This window comes from Corythoichthys intestinalis, chromosome 17, assembly GCF_030265065.1.
Source record: "Corythoichthys intestinalis isolate RoL2023-P3 chromosome 17, ASM3026506v1, whole genome shotgun sequence".
Taxonomy (NCBI): domain Eukaryota; kingdom Metazoa; phylum Chordata; class Actinopteri; order Syngnathiformes; family Syngnathidae; genus Corythoichthys; species Corythoichthys intestinalis.
In genome coordinates, this window is record NC_080411.1 from 5,455,107 (window position 1) to 5,472,399 (window position 17,293).

A 17,293-nucleotide genomic window follows, 5' to 3' on the forward strand; every position below is an offset into this window, starting at 1 on the left:
TTGTCTGCGAGATGCTCGGCCCTGATGTGGTTAAAGATATCGCTCAAGTCCCCCTGTCTGGTAATTCTGATCTTTTTCAAGCCTAACCGCTATTAAAATATATATATAAATAAATAAAAACAGACTGAGAGCTGTTGAAGAATAAGGATATCGATTTTGTGTTCATCTAAACAGGCTGAAGTATACATACTGAGAAATTATTGAATAATTAAATATACTGTACAGAAAATAATTTTATAACATTTTTGGTTTGTGGTGTGCCGCGAGATATTTTCCAAAGTAAAAACGTGCCCCGAGTCAAAAAAGGTTGAAAAACACTGCCGTAGAGGTAACACTGTATTTGTAATTTGTTAGTTCCATTTCTGTCCTGCAGAGGGCAGCAAACAACAACTCTTTCTCCAGAGAGAGTGTCAACCCAGGCAAGTTCAGCTAATGAGATAACTTTACATTCATTTCATAATTGATCACACACAAGGCTCCACTTTATTTTCAAATTGTATTTATTGTTGAAAAAATGTGTAAATATGATTTATTGCTATTTGATGAGAGACCCGATAATAACCCCGATAGCGTTCACTGTCTAATCAAACAATGTTTGCTTAACGAGTCTTTTCAACATTTGCATATAATCACAGTTGTTTTGATTTACGCTATTATTGCTAACATCACCACAGCACCAACCGGTATGATAACAATGTAAGAATATACATGTTTTGTATGAATTTGCATAGATTTTCAAGTAAAGGTCTTGCAGCGTATATGGCTTTTAGAGGCTTGGACTGGATATTTGGATGTCGAAAAATGCAAAATGTCAGCCAGGCTGGGCGTCAGTGACCGTTTAGTTGGAACACTATATATGATGTGCTCATTTTTGTTTGATGTAGTGATTAAAAGTGCACCCAAAAGATATTTTTTAGTCAAAAAAAAAAAATATATATCAGAACTGTGAGCCGGATGTGCTAACCACTCATCCACCGTGCCGGCTGTGATAATAAAAACTTTTGAAAAATAAATAAAATGGAATAAAATTATACTTTTAATTTTGCTAAATTGTTAAATTAAAATATGGCCAAAATATCATGACTTTTTAAAGGGATCCACGGATAAAAAGACTTGTAGTTCTTAAAAGATAAACATTATTAAGATGTAAAATAATTTGATATGAAAACCCCTCTTGACGTTTTCGTTTTTATACAAACTGTAAAATTTATTTAACTAGTAGTAGTTTACCATCGTTGTTGATATCGCATCACTTGGTTACGCTGCCGGCCTTTCAGAGTATAACTCTTAGCGACACAAAAATGTCATCTGTTCAACCCTTTCAATTTGAACCCGGGAGGAACATTAATGAGCAGGACAGCAATGTCGATATTACACAAAACGAGCAGTAAAAGCAAAATGAACAGGAAAGACGGGATGAGACGAGATGAGAGTAAAAAAAAAAACTGCGTTCTGCCAAAATGTGCTACAAAAGACGAATTTGACATACAAAATAATACCGTGTGCTTTCAGCTTGTTTTGTTTAGATGCATACAGACAAAACATACTAAAGATGCCTGAATATTTAAACGTAGAAATATATATATTAAAAAAAAAAAAAAGGGTTGTTTAAATACGCTAAGTGACTCATGTGGTCAACAGATCAACAATCTGCTTTAAAGCTACCACAAAAAAACACAATGCTTAAATGTATGAGAGGGAAACACATGCAAAAAAAGACTCAAAAAAACACAAGTAGTAAGTACTAGCCGCTTTTAACCACTACGCGCATGTGTTGAACATCTTGCCGCGTAGGAATCGCAGTAACCCGGTAGTGTTCGTCGAGTGACAGTGACAAACTACATCATCACCCCGAGCGTCCATTGCGCGCATAAAACATGGCGCCCTCCGTAGGTAAAAACATGTACTAACTATTATAGATTTTTAAATCAATGGGAATATTTGTGTTTCTAATAACATATTTTCGTAAAAGAGAAAAATTGTGGCTTATTAAAGCTTACAAGTCTTTAAGTCCGAGGTTCCCTTAGTTTAAACTAGAGGTGCACGATAATTATCGGTCCGATAATAGGAATTATGACGTCATCCCAATAACTCCAATAACATTATATATTATCGGGCCAATTAATAATATTTTTGGCACGGTGTCGGATTGGGATGTGAGCGTTTGTTTCCACTCCTGTTTTGCCAGTATGCAAAATTATGTTAGTGTTCTAGAGGCTGTATTTTTCCTTCAATTAGTTATAAACCTTACTATGGCAACTAGCAAATGTTTGCATTTTACAGTGTTATGTTTACGTTTAAGTTCTTGAGAGGCCTTTTAGTTATTGATAGGCTTGCTGTTCTATAATTGCCAGGTTAAGAAAGTTGTTTCATGGACCAAGACAACAAAAGTCTCCTCTCCTGTGGCACCAAATGTTTTATTTGCTGACAAAGCACAATACATGTTGGGTCTATGTTTGTTTTAGATCAGTGCTCATTGTTCAGGGCAACACATCGTCAATGATATGACTGATTGATTGTGATTGAGTCAAATTATATTTATTCGAAAAAAAATAATATGGACACTTTTTTTAGGTCAAAAGTGTTCTTGTTTTTGTTTTGTTCATTATAATAATGTTCATGTCATCATAAAAATTGCGGTTTGGTCAAAGACAAATCTATGCTGAATCAACCACTAGTATTTTTGACCTACAAGTGTTCAAAAACATATTGGAAAATTATATATATATATATTATCAGTTATCGTATCGGTATCGGCCTTGAGGAGCAGGAAGTTATCGATATCGGTATCAGTGTCAAAAAATGGATATCGTGCACCCCTAGTTTAAACACTGTGGTCGGGCTTGGAACATATCCTGGGTATAAAGGTTCACAATACATACATGTATACATTTCCCCAAAAATAAAGAATTTTCATCATCAGTGAGATGTCAGTTGCACACAGTGGATGCGTTCATATTCAAAAAGCGAACATTCATCTTGGCTTCAATTTCGAAGGTGGCCAGCAGCTGACAAAAAGACAAAAATTATGTCATTGGACAGGTTACATTGCTCATCCATTTGACATTTAGTACTGTCATTGGCAGCCAATGTCTTCATGAATCTGTACATTTATGTCCCTTTTCTTCAAGTGCCTTTTTTTTCAATTCTTTAGACAAAATTGTGTTTTACTAGTCATTTAAGAAAAATTCTAATTATTACCATGAAGTTATCATTATGACAAAGTGATGACGATGGCTTACCTTAAGAAAGTGCTCGAAAGTGATGCCCTCGTAGAACTCGTCAGGCTCCTGCAAGAAGTGGGAGTCAAATTGGAGAGCAAGGCAATTAGCTCAAATACCCCGGACGTACCATGTGACCCATGGAGATGCTCGCCACCTCCAACATGGCTGCGTCCGCGATGCTTTTAGCATTTTTTGTGCCGATTTGCCCACTGCGAGAGAGGAGCTCTTCCACCACCTGCACACGCAAGAGAACATGTAGCCTTTTCTTAACTACCTGACATCCACTGATGGCACTAGGCATCCAATCCATTTGGAGCTAGAGGGCTGGCAGCAATCTAATTATCTATAGTCTATTACCATAATTTTAGTACTTTTACTTTTTCCCCCTCATTTTGGATCCTGCGGCTTATAGTCCAGTGTGGCTTATTAGTAGATTTACTAGGGTTAATAGTAGGGTTGTTCCGATCATGTTTTTCTGCTCCTGATCTGATCCCGATCGTTTTAGTTTGAGTATCTGCCGATCCCGATATTTCCCGATCAGATTTCTTTTTTTGCTCCCGATTCAATTCCAATCATTCCCGATCATATACATTTTGGCAATGCATTCAGAAAAAAATGAATAAAACTCGGACGAATATATACATTCAACATACAGTACATAAATACTGTGTTTGTTTATTATGACAATAAATCCTCAAGATGGCATTTACATTATTAACATTCTGTCTGTGAGAGGGATCCACGGATAGAAAGACTTGTAATCCTTAAAGGATAACTGTGACTTTGTATATCGTGACTAAATATTGCCATCTAGTGTATTTGTTGAGCTTTCAGTGAATGATACTGTAGCCATGCCCAAATGCATGATGGGAAGTTCAACCATGACTGTGCGTAGTGCTACCAATTGATATATCTTCTCTGCGTTGGAAAATAATCTAGGGTGTTATGAAAAAGATCAAATACTACCTTGCTTCCCCACATTGCTTCCCACGATATTTCTAATTGTAGGGAGAGGGATTGTAAGGCTTTAACCAATTAAAAAAAGCTTCAAAGGCTGCCAAAATTCACTCTACTCATTTTACGCAGCCTTTTAGCTCTTTATATAGGTAAAACGGCGCCATTACAGATTGAGCGCGACAATGCGTGAGTGGGTCGTGCAGCGCATGCATTAATTGCGTTAAATATTTTAACGTGATACAGTTTTTAAAAAATTAATTACCGCCGTTATCGGGATAAATTTGATAATCCTACCCTAAGCCTAAACTAAAGACTCTGGATGAGTGTAACATATTATGTCTGTAACGTTAAATACAATTAGAAAACGATTTAATTTTAAAATATATACAATTAAAAAAAGGCATGTCCGATATTTTTTTGCCGATTCCGATACTTTGAAAATGACGTGATCGGACCCGATCGATCGGGATGCCGATCTATGACAGCGGTGTCATAACACTGCTATAAGACTGTCATAACTATGACACTGTCATGGGCATTCACGAATGCTTATGACAAATGTCATTAAGTGTCATCCAGCAAATTATGCCACTTACTCCAGGTATTTCCAACTCGGATCTTTTACATCCATGCAAAAGTGAGATCATTTGGCAGATGATGTAAAATGTCACTCATTGCAGTGTCATGTCATAAGTATGTTCGTTTTATGACAGTCTTATAGCGCCACTGTCAAATGCGTTTCCAAAATACCATAACTAGTGATTAATGAAACAACTGGAACATTAACTGAAGGAATCATTAGCACAGAACATGAATTTTGATGGTTATTTACATCTGTAGCGCTGCAATGCATGCTAGGAGGCATGTTTGAGGACAACAGTGTTGACAGCAGAGGTTGACTGTCTCCCCCAAGGGAAAACTGATGGTCGAATGAAGCTTCTTGAAGCAATGAAGCTTTGAACCAATTGACTGCAAAGCTTCATGGTGCTTATGACAGTGTTATGTTACAATTATGACATTATGAAGATAATCTTATGACGCTGCTGTCAAATTAAGTGTTGCCGGTTAATATCTTTTGGTGTACACATCCCATAATACATTGAGGACAGCTGCATCTCATAGTCCAGGGCGCCTTATCCACGAACAAATGTTGTTTTCGTGTCAAATTTAGTGGGTGGCGGTTTATAGTCAGGTGACATCATAAGACTGTCATAAGACCAAATACATCACCATGAAGCTTTGAACCAATTGGATGCAAAGCTTCGATGCTTCAAGAAGCTTCATTTGGCCATCAATGCTCCTTTGGGGGAGACAGTCAACCTCTGCTGCCACCTGCTGTCAACACTGTTTCATTCAACATGCCTCCTAGCATGCATTGCAGCGGTACAAATGTAAATAACAATCAAAATTCATGTTCTGTGCCATTTATTTCTTCAGTTACTGTTCCAGTTGTTTCATGAATTGGTAGTTATTCATTAGCACTTTGTTTGACAGTGGCGCCATAAGACCCTCATAATTATGACATGACACTGCCACGAGCATTAACGAATGCTTATGCTTTGAATAGATGTAAAAGATCCAAACTGGACATAAATGGAGTTTTTGACATAATTTGCTGGATGACACTTAATGAAATCTGTTATAAGCATTCATTAATACCCATGATAGTGTCATGTCATAATTATGTCAGTCTCATGGCAGTGTTATGACGCTGGTGTCAAACATACTGTTGCCCATTAGCCCTCCCCAAAAAATCAACAAATAAGCCGCACTGGACTATAAACCACGGGATTCAAAATGAGGTAAAAAGTAGCGTCTTATAGTCCGAAAATTACACTACAAAAGAACAATTGCCTAACTTGCCTAGCAAAAGTCCGCTAGCTTAAATGCTATATAATGTTAATGTTTTCAGATTGATTTTAGTGCACACCAGAAACAATCTGGTGTGCACCACGTACTACGTTCAAATGGACGGCAATTGCTGTCAGTAGCACAGAAGTGTAATAATACAGTAAATATGTATATACACACACATAGATACATATAGATGCATACACACACACCCTACACACACATACAGCATATACTTAAGGGCGGGGCTTAATTACAAAAAGCAAACCACATTAATTTTAACTCGCAGTCTGTTCTCCAAGCAATGCCGAACTTTTGTCACAGTTTGACCAGTTCTCCGTACGCCGATTATGCTGCTGCACATAATATAAACATAGAGTGGGATCATAAAACAAATTTGCTTACACCATTGGGAGGCTAGATTACTTTCAAATACTCCCCGAAGTAATTATTATTAAATGTGTCGTGTTGTGCAAACTGTGCAACAAAGAGTTTGCATGCCAAAAGCAGCACTTCAACTCCCTGCTGCCAACTTAAAGCAAAGCTTGTATTTGGGAGCACAGGAGCTAATCCGCGAGCAGTTTGTCGGCAAACTAAACTAGATGGAATGAATGACTGGCTTCTTGAGCAGAAATAGTAAATGCACACCTGAAAAAAATTTGCAAACTTAAGTACTTGCAAAGTGGATAGCTTTGGACTGTAGGCCACACTATCAGTGGCCGTATATTGGGCTAGCAAATGTGCTACAGGTCGCTACATGTGATTCGACTTGTAAACCACCTTGTGAAGGAAAAACAATAATATTGAAAAGAATAAATGGATGGATGAAATGCAGAAAGCCGATTTTCATGCCAGCGAGTGAAAGCCGGGCCAAAGTTTATTCATGAGCATAGACATCAAGATACTTGAATGGTAAGCTTGGTCATTCTCTGGCCCCCTGCCTGCCCGTAGGGGGCTGTGAGACTCAGCTTTATTTATTAGATATCGGTGGGAGTGAAACTCTCACATGCTTTTGAGCACAATGCAGGATCTTCATTCAAAAAGTACAAAATCTGAAGCGCATACTGTAACATACAAGAAGGATTGTCTCAGGAGTAATTTGTTGGAGGATTCAAGGTAATTACTATATTTTTCGTACCATGCATGCATTTTGAAACATTGTGAAAAAAATCAATTGGAGAAATTAGGCGCTCCATACTTCGCAGTATTTACGTAAAATGATTGCCAACTGCCCGGTTTCTGCTTTGAACCAAGAATCGAGATGGTTTTACGTCCATATCTATAATGAACTCAGTTATTTAAGCATTTATTCACAAGAATTTTCAACGAAAAAAGCCATTGTGGCATGCCCCTTATCATAACAAAGAGCTAACAAACTAGTATCAGTCTTCGACATATTTACATAAAGTAAATTCAAACTGCCCGTTTTTTTTTTTTTTTTTGCTTTTAACGTCGGAATCGAGAATGTTTTGCGTTCATATCTATAAAGAATTCAGGGATTTATGCATTTATTCACAAGAATTTTCAACGGAAAAAGCTAATTGTTTTGCTACTTTGGCGATGTTGGGTATTGTATCTCTAGATTTTATTTTAGACATTTCTGCATCCACATTAAAAAACAATCAGCTTTTACGTGTTTTATATTATGTAATATTTCTATCTAATAACTTTCAGTGAAACACCATGGTCCTACACCAACCCCTACGCTGATGGCAACAAGAAGATCTTCGTCTACTTTGACCCCGTGCACCTTTGAAAGACTATTTACAGAAGCTTCCACAACAAGGGCTGTATAGTGCTGCCCAGGTGTCCAGGGGCTGAAGTAAGTGGTCAGCATTATTCACTTTATAAAAAAGATGAATCCAAACACCTTTTTTCCTCCTCAGTTAAAACTTTTTGTCTCTTTTGTTGCTCTGCCATCTCTGCAGAATTTGCGTAAAAGCGTTCGCATTGACTTGCATCTTTATAATGAAAGGGGATATGACGCATGCCATAAAGCAGTCAGCACATTTGTAATTTTTTTTGTGTGTGGCAGGCTTCCTGCCACCCAACTCAAAGTTGAAAGCCGGTGAAAGCGATACAGACCCCGTCACCATATAAAAGAGGTGTCATTCAACTAGTTGTCAGTCGACATATAATATAAATAATATACAGTGCCTTCCATAATTATTGGCACTCCTGGTTAAGATGTGTTTCTTAGCTTCTAATATATTTTTTTTTCTTCTACTAAATAATATGGGACCTTAATGGGGAAAAAAAGAGAAAAATCCAACCTTCAATACAAGTGCATTTATCCAGTGGGGAAAAAATCCCACATAAAGAAATAATTATTTGACATCAAATAATGTGTGTCACAATTATTAGCACCCCCGGTGTTAATACTTTGTACAACCCCCTTTTGCCAACAAAACAGCACCTAATCTTCTCCTATAATGTTTCACAAGATGGGAAAAGACAAAAAGAGGGATCTTCAGCCATTCCTCTTTGCAAAATCTCTCGAAATCATCCAGAGACCTGGGTCCTCTCCTCTGTACTCTTCTCTTCAGCTCACACCACAGGTTTTCAATGGGGTTGAGGTCTGGGAACTGAGATGCCCATGGGAGGAGCTTGATTTTTTGTCTGGTGAACCATTTCTGTGTAGATTTGGCCATATGTTTAGGGTCATTGTCTTGCTGAAAGACAACCCATCTTCAGCTTTCGGGCAGAGGGCAACAGATTTTGATTTATAAATCTCCTGGTATTTCAAAGCATTCATGATGCCATGCACCCTAACAAAGTTCCCAGGGCTTTTGGAAGCGAAACAGCCCCACAGCATCACTGACCCACACCCCCATACTTCACAGTGGGTATGAGGTGCTGTCTACACGCCAACAAGCTGTTTGGGAGGCATGCAGGGAGAAAACCTTTCCTCACTCGCAATCATAAACGCAAACGTCTAGAGTTTGCCAAGCGGTATTGGGGCTTCAACTGGGACCGTGTGCTTTGGTCAGATGAGACCAAGATTGAGCTTTTTGGCAACAAACACTCTAAGTGGGTCTGGCGTGCCACGAAAGATGCGCATGCTCAAAAGCATAATAATAAAAATAATTTAATATAAAATATACAAATATTATTGAAGGGAAAAGCTACCGTCATCTCACACACCATATAATTGTTTGCATTGGTCTAACACGTTCATCTAACTATTGTTTAAGCAGACTCCACTACACTCACTTTGACACAGTAAAGTGAATCACTTTTCCGGGCTAATGAGGGGGAGATGCGAAAAATGGTACTTTTTCGTAGGCACCGTCTGTTTGCATTACTCTAACACACGTAATATAATTTATCAGGAAATAGTATCATTTTCATATTTACGGTAGGACTGCACTACTAATATAAAATAAATAGCACACCATAGTTTAATGAGAAGAAATAGAAGAGATACACAATGCCGTCTTATCACAGAAGCCCAACGCGTGCGTCACCAACAAGATTGACGCACCAACTCTTGCAATCAGCTCTCCCAGCAAACTCCAAGGACAAAGCGCTTTGTCCTAAAACAAGTGCAGCCATCCCGGACAGCAAAGTTGATAGCGGGCGTCCCATCCGCGCACGAATCTAAGCCGCCCAAAACCGGCCACAAAGGGGAAGACCCAAAAGCAACGCCCAGACACACCTTCGGACACGCCTTCGACACGGCCCGCTTCAGCAAAGACTTTAAAAAGACTGGACACTGAGATAACACAGATTTTTGCTGCTTGGAAACATGTAGCATGTTTTGGATCCAGAATTGTCCCTCCGTCGTCTGTTTTTGCCTTGTTTTTACCATTGTCGACGAATAAATTGTCAACTTGCTTTCGGCGAGTCTTTTTCAAACTTTTGGAATATGGAGTCAGTACAAAGGGTTAATGTCAGAGAGAACGCGCAAAGTTCTGCCTTCCCGGTTGGCGCGCGCGGGGGCAGCGTCAGCCGAGCGGCACTTGTTTTGGCTGTCGCTGTTCCCGAGTGAGTCTTGGCCGGGGGTGGGCGAATTTCAACAACAAATATTATGAAAATAGTTTATAAAGGTTGAAAAGTTATCTAGTGTTGCTTTAAATGTGAACAAATATTCACATTTGTGTGTATTTTTCAGTTAATAACTGAAATTCATCAAAAAAGAAAATTAAGGACACAAAGTCTTGTGGAATAAAAAAGTGATTAATTACAAAGTCACTATTTATTTTTTATTTTTTATCAAGTCCCACCCCTAATATATACAAATATAAATTGACCCATCAACAACATACAACTCACATGTCTGTACTCCTCCAGAGTTATGGTTCCATCATTGTCTGTGTCATGCATGTTGAATAAAACTGCACACAAACAGACGACAGGCCGTTCTTTCACAAATATGTGCTGACAAATCAACCACAAAAAAAAAAAAAAAAAAAAAAAAAACAGCACAAGACTCACATCTCAGCTTCTCTTTTCGGACGCTGTCCCGCTCCTCATCCGTCATGTTTAGTGACGGCGGCTTGAAGTGGGACATGACCACCACAAATTCCTCCAAGTGGATTTCCTCCATCGAACCCTCGCCGGGCGGAATCAAGTTTCTGCCACCACAAAATTAAAGAACAGTGAATGTACAGCCCCTAGCAAAAAGTATGGAATCACCAATCTCGGACGAGCGCTCAGACATTTTATAATGAAGAACAAACTCGGATAAAAAGCTCGAAAAAATAATGAATTAGTTCAAAAGTGCAACTCTCTAGCATTCAGAAACAATGCAGATTATTGACTCTTGACACCTTGTCCAATGCAGATTCTTGACTCTTGACAAGGTGATGATGCTGGAACTTTGGTTTGGTGCTGTTCCAGTGATATTTACAAAGATGACTGCCTGAAGAAAACATCAGAATTCCCTCAGTCCTTGATGATGTGGGGCTGCATGTCAGGCAAAGACATTGGGGAGATGGCTGTGGTTAAATCTTCAATAAATGCACAAGTTTACATTGAAATTTTAGACAGCTTTCTTTTCCCTTCAATTAAAAATATGTTTGTCATTTTCCAAGATGGCAATGCATCATGCCACAGAGCTAAAACTGTTAAAGGATTCCTTGGAGAAAGACTCATCCAGTCAATGTCATCGCCAGCAAAAAGCCCAGATCTCAACCCTATTGAAAACCTAGGGTGGAATTTTGGAAAAAAAAAAAAAAAAAAGGTCCACAGCAAGGCATGATGCAAGGATGATCTGGCAACTGCAATCAAAGAGAGTTGGCACCAATTGATGAAGAATACTCATCAAGTCTATGCCTCAGAGCCTGCAAGCTGCCATAAAAGCCAGAGGTGGTGCTACTAAATACTACAGATGTGTTTTGATTGGTATTTCTTTGTTTGTTTCCAATGATTCCATATTTTTTTTCCTCAGAATGGAGTGAATCCATATATATTTCCCTGCACTTGCTCAACAAAAATAACAATTTCTGACCACCACAATGTTTTTTATTCATTTATTTTAGTGTTTCTGAATGCTAAAGAGTTACACTTTTGAACTAATTCAACATTTTTTCAAGCTTTTAATCTGATTTTTTTTCCTGGTGGTTCCATAGTTTTTGCTAGGGGTTGTAAATGGCCGCAATAATAAATAAAATAAAATTAAAAAAAAAAAACAGAATCCAGTTTCTGAATATGTGCGTGAATGCGTGACTTGGCACCTCCTGTCAAAGAAAGCCTCTATGATCTGCGTTCGAATGGGGTTCCAGGCCAGATCTTGGATGGCGTTGAAGTGCTCTCTCCTGAAGTACACATAGAAATAAAATCACCATTTTTCCCAAAAGGCATTGATGCTGTCACTCAGGCGCTCGGGTGACAGCTGGAGCCTGTTAGGCAGGTTTTGAACTGCCATCTACAAACAGATCACGCAGAATAATTAGAAGTACCGTAGGGTGTCTTCATTGTGGCTCAACTGCATGAATCGTTTGTGTAAAACTCGGATCTGCTCACAATTGACTGCAAACACAAAATAACACCAATACATTGAGATGACTGATTGCATCTTAAATCAATATAGAAACCAGTTAGGGCTAGAGGCGTGCAAAATTTCCGATTCTTAGATTATTCGCGATTCGGCCGTGGAAGATTCGAGAACGATTCACAAACATCCAAATTCCGATTATTGAAATATGCCAGGTAAAGCGGAAGTACAACACACTCAGCGCGCCGCGCGGTCTTCGGGACAATGAGGAACGGAGCAAGAGTAGCTAAACATCATGCTTCTCATTACCCGGCCCCTCGGGTAATGCCAATGCTCAACTCACGGCTCTAGCTCAACTCATGCCACGAGATAAAAATACACAACAACATATCTGACTGCTGCCGTAAAGCTGCTACAAAGTACATACACATAATGTTAGGGTAGATATCATTTATATAGGACTAGATGCAATATAGATTCGGTAACGTTGGCAGCACACCTACAAAATGCTAGATGCAAGCGTTAGTAAAGCAGTACACTTCCCTGCCTGCAAGGCTGTTGTAGCGAACCTTCCAAGTAAACCTAATTAACTTTTTATCTAAAATACTCCTAACTCGGTAAAATATTGACTTGAATCTATCTTTAAAATAGTTTTAAAACTTTCACATGTTGAAAGTAGACAAAAAGGAAATTATGGAATAACGGGAGCAATTTTAACAACTTTAACGGTTGATTCACAACATTAAATTAATTGAATGTAGTTTAAAGCTGCTGATACAGAATGGGGACTGGAGTTTTTTATTTACTGTTATTTTGTATATTTTTTTACTGCTATATGTTAATTTGATACTGAAATAGTAGTTTGGTTTAGCCTGAGAGTATTTTTGAACAATTTTAGAACTAATGTACAAAACATTAAAAAAAATAAAAAAAAATAAAAAAAAATAAAAAAAAGGACGGGGTGCGTCAATAATCGTTTTATAATCGAATCGGAGCCTCTGAATCGTAATCGTAATCGAATCGTTTGGTGCCCAAAGATTCCCAGCTCTAGTTAGGGCTGCCACAAACGATTGTTTTGGTAGTCAAATAATTCCCGCTTATTTTTGCGATGAGTCGACTAATCAGTTCATATATCAATTATGTTATTTATACCAATTATTAGTAGTTAGAGGGGTCAATAACCGATTTTTGGAGCCGATATTCATTTGCAGTAAAACTATAAAAATTGCCGTAAAAAAATTGAATATTGCAAACACTAAACTTCATTGAAATGTCTAAAGCATGTTTATTAATTCACACAAATATAAAATAATAGCTCCAGAAGTGCCTGAATTTCCTAGATTCAGAAACATCTCTTATAAAGTTGAATAAAAGGTTAAATGAATAGCTCTCCGGAAAAAAAAGTGTTGTTCCAAAAAAAAAAAAAAAAATGTTTTAAACATGTTACTGCCCCACTGTGCCGCATTCATAATGCGAATTCATTTCAAACAAGAATAAAGTAGAGGGAAAAAAATGCTTGTCTTCATAAAATGAAGATGTTTCACCTACAAAAAAAAAGATTGTGGCGCACCGCCACACTAAAATAAAAGCCGCCACGCCTTGCAAATGAGATTTTTTTTTTGTTTTTTTTAAGGCCGTTTTAAACTAGCGGCAGCCTAGCGTGAAGGGCTCAGTGGCAACCTATTCATTGTATATTGCAATGTCTGAAACTATGGGTGGGCCCCTTAAGGAATCATCGGACAAGAAGTCATTTTCTGCTACTTCTAATGTTTCATTTAATGCTGCAGCATTAAATTTCAACTGGTTTTGACTGGAATTTTCAATTATGTATGAGTAAACTGACCTGGCTCTTACCAATACACCCCCCTCCCCCGCACACACCTCATAGGCAGAGTTTGACTTTTGTGCTGGTGGGGTGGGGACATGTTGATCTCCCCGAAATGCAGTATCAGCAATAAAATTAAGTTACAATACATATTGTATACATATCTTGAGACTGTCCGTGTTCTATCATCAGTTTAAAGTGCGTATAACACCAAAAAGCATGTTTATTTCAAATTTCATGCTGTGTTTTATGCCCCTGAATGAAATGACTGCTTGGAAGTGTGTGGAAGCGGTCGTTTTATATATTCAATTTTTTAATCCCGCGCCATTAAAATGAGTGACTTTCGTGTTCAGTCTCGGGTTTAGGACGACTGCGAATGTGACGTCACCCGCGTTAGCATCTCAAAATACAGCATTGCTTTATAGCATGCAGATGGACTGCGGATTCAGCTGATTTTGCGGATTAATTCATTTATTTTTCGCATCACGCCAGCCAAACGGCTGCAGAAAATTGTTGCTGCACCAGGAAGAGGCGTGTGAGCTTTTAGGGTTTCACACGTTTTAATACGGCGGTGGCTTCCATTTTGTGGCTGATTGTCCACTGAGAATGCCACTTGGCCGGCGACCAGACTGACATCGATAAAAAGAATATCCTGTAAAAATATTGGAGTAGAGAGACTGAAACAATGACATTTTGCGGCTTTTTTCGCCATATTTTTCTCCGTTCTGAACAATTTCCCCCTCAATGGGCTAATTTCTAAATCAGATGAAACCATGACCCAGCCGATGTCATCCTCCTTTTGGGGACGCTAGAGCCCTATAATGGTAGGCGTGGCTAAACGGCAGATTGAAAGACTAATTTCTCATCATCTGCGCTTTGCCAAATTGTTGTATATAGTCGAATCGTTTCAAAATATGATTAGAATTCACATAATAATGCTATATAAGACTTTTTTTTAATCCTGTCATACCCACCTTAAGCTCAGTTGTGGTTGAAGCTTTTGAAAGCTTAGGTTTAAAGAAATTCTAATCATCACCTTGCCTCCGTGTAGTTTTGGCTAAGCAAACCAAATGACAGTCTCTAAGATCCTAGTCACAAAAATAATTTTGACCCATTATGAAATACTTTGTAGTATTATTGTTCATTTCATTCATTTGTGTTGTTTGTTTTAGTGCTTTACAACTTTCATAGACAACATTTTAACGGCTAGGTCTTTATTTTAAAGGGAAAGTTTTAAACAGGCACTATTGACTCGCGCAAGCTAAGCCACTTCGTAGCCCTGAAACTAACAATTACCTAACAAACTGCACAGAATTTGTTGAAATCAACTCCACAGACTAATTAACCCCACACTAACTCGAAGATTAAGCCTTATATCAAAAATTGGGAACTTCACCTTCAAATTAATTCATAGGAAAGTAAATTACATGCAATGACATTTTTCGGCCACCGGGGAGGGGGGCACTGCCCCCCCTTGCTCCCCCTCAATCTCCGCCTATGACACACCTACAAAAAAAAAAAAAAAAAACACTGCACATTTCGTGTATTTCCAGTCGAAATGGACCTCTTTTGCTATCAATGAGGGCCAAAGAGAGTGTTAAGTATTTTTTTTATATTTCAAATAATCAAAAAAATATATATTTTATATTTTAAATTAGTGCTGCAACGATTAGTCGAGTATTCGATAAGAAAAAAAGATTTGAATTAAATTTTGCTGTTTTGAGTATTTTTTTAAAATTAAAGTGGCGTTGTAATGGTTTATTTTAAAAGTGTTTACATTCAGTTTTACTGATTTGGGTGGATACACTGCCCTCTAGTCTGCCTCATTTCACATGGGTGAATCCAGCTGCTCCATGTTAAGACCAACATAAGCTACGTTTATGTATGAGCTAATGTGTTTTTAATGCATTTGTAATTCAGTTTATAGGTGTATTTAGCAGTTGTTGTTTTTTGTTTTTTTTTTGTGGGAATATGTGTCCGAAGCATTTGTTAAGAATATTGTGGGAAGAAAAAAAATGTTAGTGTTTAAGCTAGCGGACTTTTGCTATGCAAGTTAGCCAATTGTTCTTTTGTTGTACATAGATCCTTATTTATTTATTTATTTTTATACTGTTTGAGGCTCAGCTGAGGTATTTGAATTTTTCACGTTCCTTATCCGATTACTCGATTATTCAAACCAACTACTTCATCGATTAATCGATGAAGAAAATAATCGATAGCTGCAGCCCTATTTCAAATAATCAAAAATATACTTTTTTTCTCAACCACAATAGTTACAGAATCAAGGAAGGGGTAGGGAAAGAATTTAAAACTTTATGAAACTAGCAAATATGTTTTAGAACTCAATTAACAAAGGCCATATGAATTACACTGCGCCACAGAGAATTGTTCCTAATATTTTGGTAACCAGCTGGACAAAATATTGGGTACACATCCGTCCAAACTACGCTAGTTAGTAGAAGTGTGACATAATTCAACGTAAAAAGGCACAAATCGTGTTTACAGTGTGTTGAACAACCAAAAGTACTCACAGCCTGTCGTTTCCGCCAGTTGTCGGTACTCGGGAGGACCAGACAAGGACTGCCAAATACCCATCCTGCCGACAAGGTCCGATACGGGACGGGTCCACTGACTGAAGCACACGGGACCGATACAGGTGGTCTAAGCCGGTGGAGCTGGAAGTTGTCCACTCGTCAGCTAGCTGAAAGAGAGTCGAACCTCAAAGCAACATGTATGACAAGAACCGGACTGACTGTTGACACAAATACGACAGCCTTCATCCCCGAGGAGAGTACGCATTACTTCCGCAATCAACACCCGTGACGTCAGCTGTCAAGGATACAACTTTAACGTTTAATATGGGTTTATTTTCATATATTCATTCATATTTACCATTTATTTCAAGCAAGTCTGGTGACTACAGACAAATCTTGATCCATTTTTTTATGGTTATGGTACTGTACCATAATTAGCTGATTAGACACAGGTGTGCCCAAATGGGGCAGCAGGACTGCTGATTGCCCGATAAAACAGTAATTAGGAAGGATTTGGGGCGGGAATGAGACAAAGATGGACGAGAGGGAACTCAGAGCGATGTAAGCTACTCCACTCCTTTTTTAAACTGCTTTACTGTTTGTCTTCATTTCAAACGTGACTGGCCTTTTGTGATGTTGAACTCAAACACAATGAAATCCAGATGCTATACAAACGCTAGCCAAATATTAACTACGTACATACCGGCTCATATCGCATCAACAGTACTGTGCTAAAATGATGTTTTCTTCATTTGTTTTGTGAATAATTCCTTTTTTTAATGGCGTTTCTTCGGTGCGCCGCACCAAGGCCGTTCCTGACCAATTTGGTACCCTGGGCAACATATTTGCTGGCGCCAACCCCCCACAGCTATTTTCACCACAATTATTTAAACACCAACACTGAAAAAGCACATTCTCTTTGTAATTTATTATATCAAAACACGACAAACAAGTGCAGAAATTT

At 38.2% G+C, this 17,293-nt stretch overlaps 1 protein-coding gene across 1 annotated transcript; it reads right to left on the reverse strand.

Moving 5' to 3' along the window:
• Positions 1–508: 508 nt before the first annotated feature.
• Positions 509–16,600, reverse strand: tescb (tescalcin b). Its single transcript, XM_057818454.1, has 8 exons — positions 16,327–16,600; positions 11,936–12,005; positions 11,711–11,791; positions 10,470–10,609; positions 10,308–10,369; positions 3,352–3,459; positions 3,243–3,290; positions 509–3,008 (listed from the first exon to the last, which is right to left on the reverse strand). Exons 1-8 carry the CDS (start codon positions 16,388–16,390, stop codon positions 2,931–2,933), a joined length of 651 nt encoding a protein of 216 aa, XP_057674437.1. The 5' UTR covers positions 16,391–16,600; the 3' UTR covers positions 509–2,930.
• Between the last annotated feature and the right edge of the window lie 693 nt (positions 16,601–17,293).

What these genes read in the sequence shown, in the direction of transcription:
- tescb (XM_057818454.1), bottom strand. Translation starts at nt 16,390, where the DNA reads ATGGGTATTTGGCAGTCCTTGTCTGGTCCTCCCGAGTACCGACAACTG. An exon ending in CACAATGAAGACACCCTACG is followed by an intron (nt 11,792 to 11,935) that starts GTACTTCTAATT and finishes TGTGTACTTCAG; the next exon opens with GAGAGAGCACTTCAACGCCA. An exon ending in CTTTCGAGCACTTTCTTAAG is followed by an intron (nt 3,009 to 3,242) that starts GTAAGCCATCGT and finishes TCTTTTTGTCAG; the next exon opens with CTGCTGGCCACCTTCGAAAT.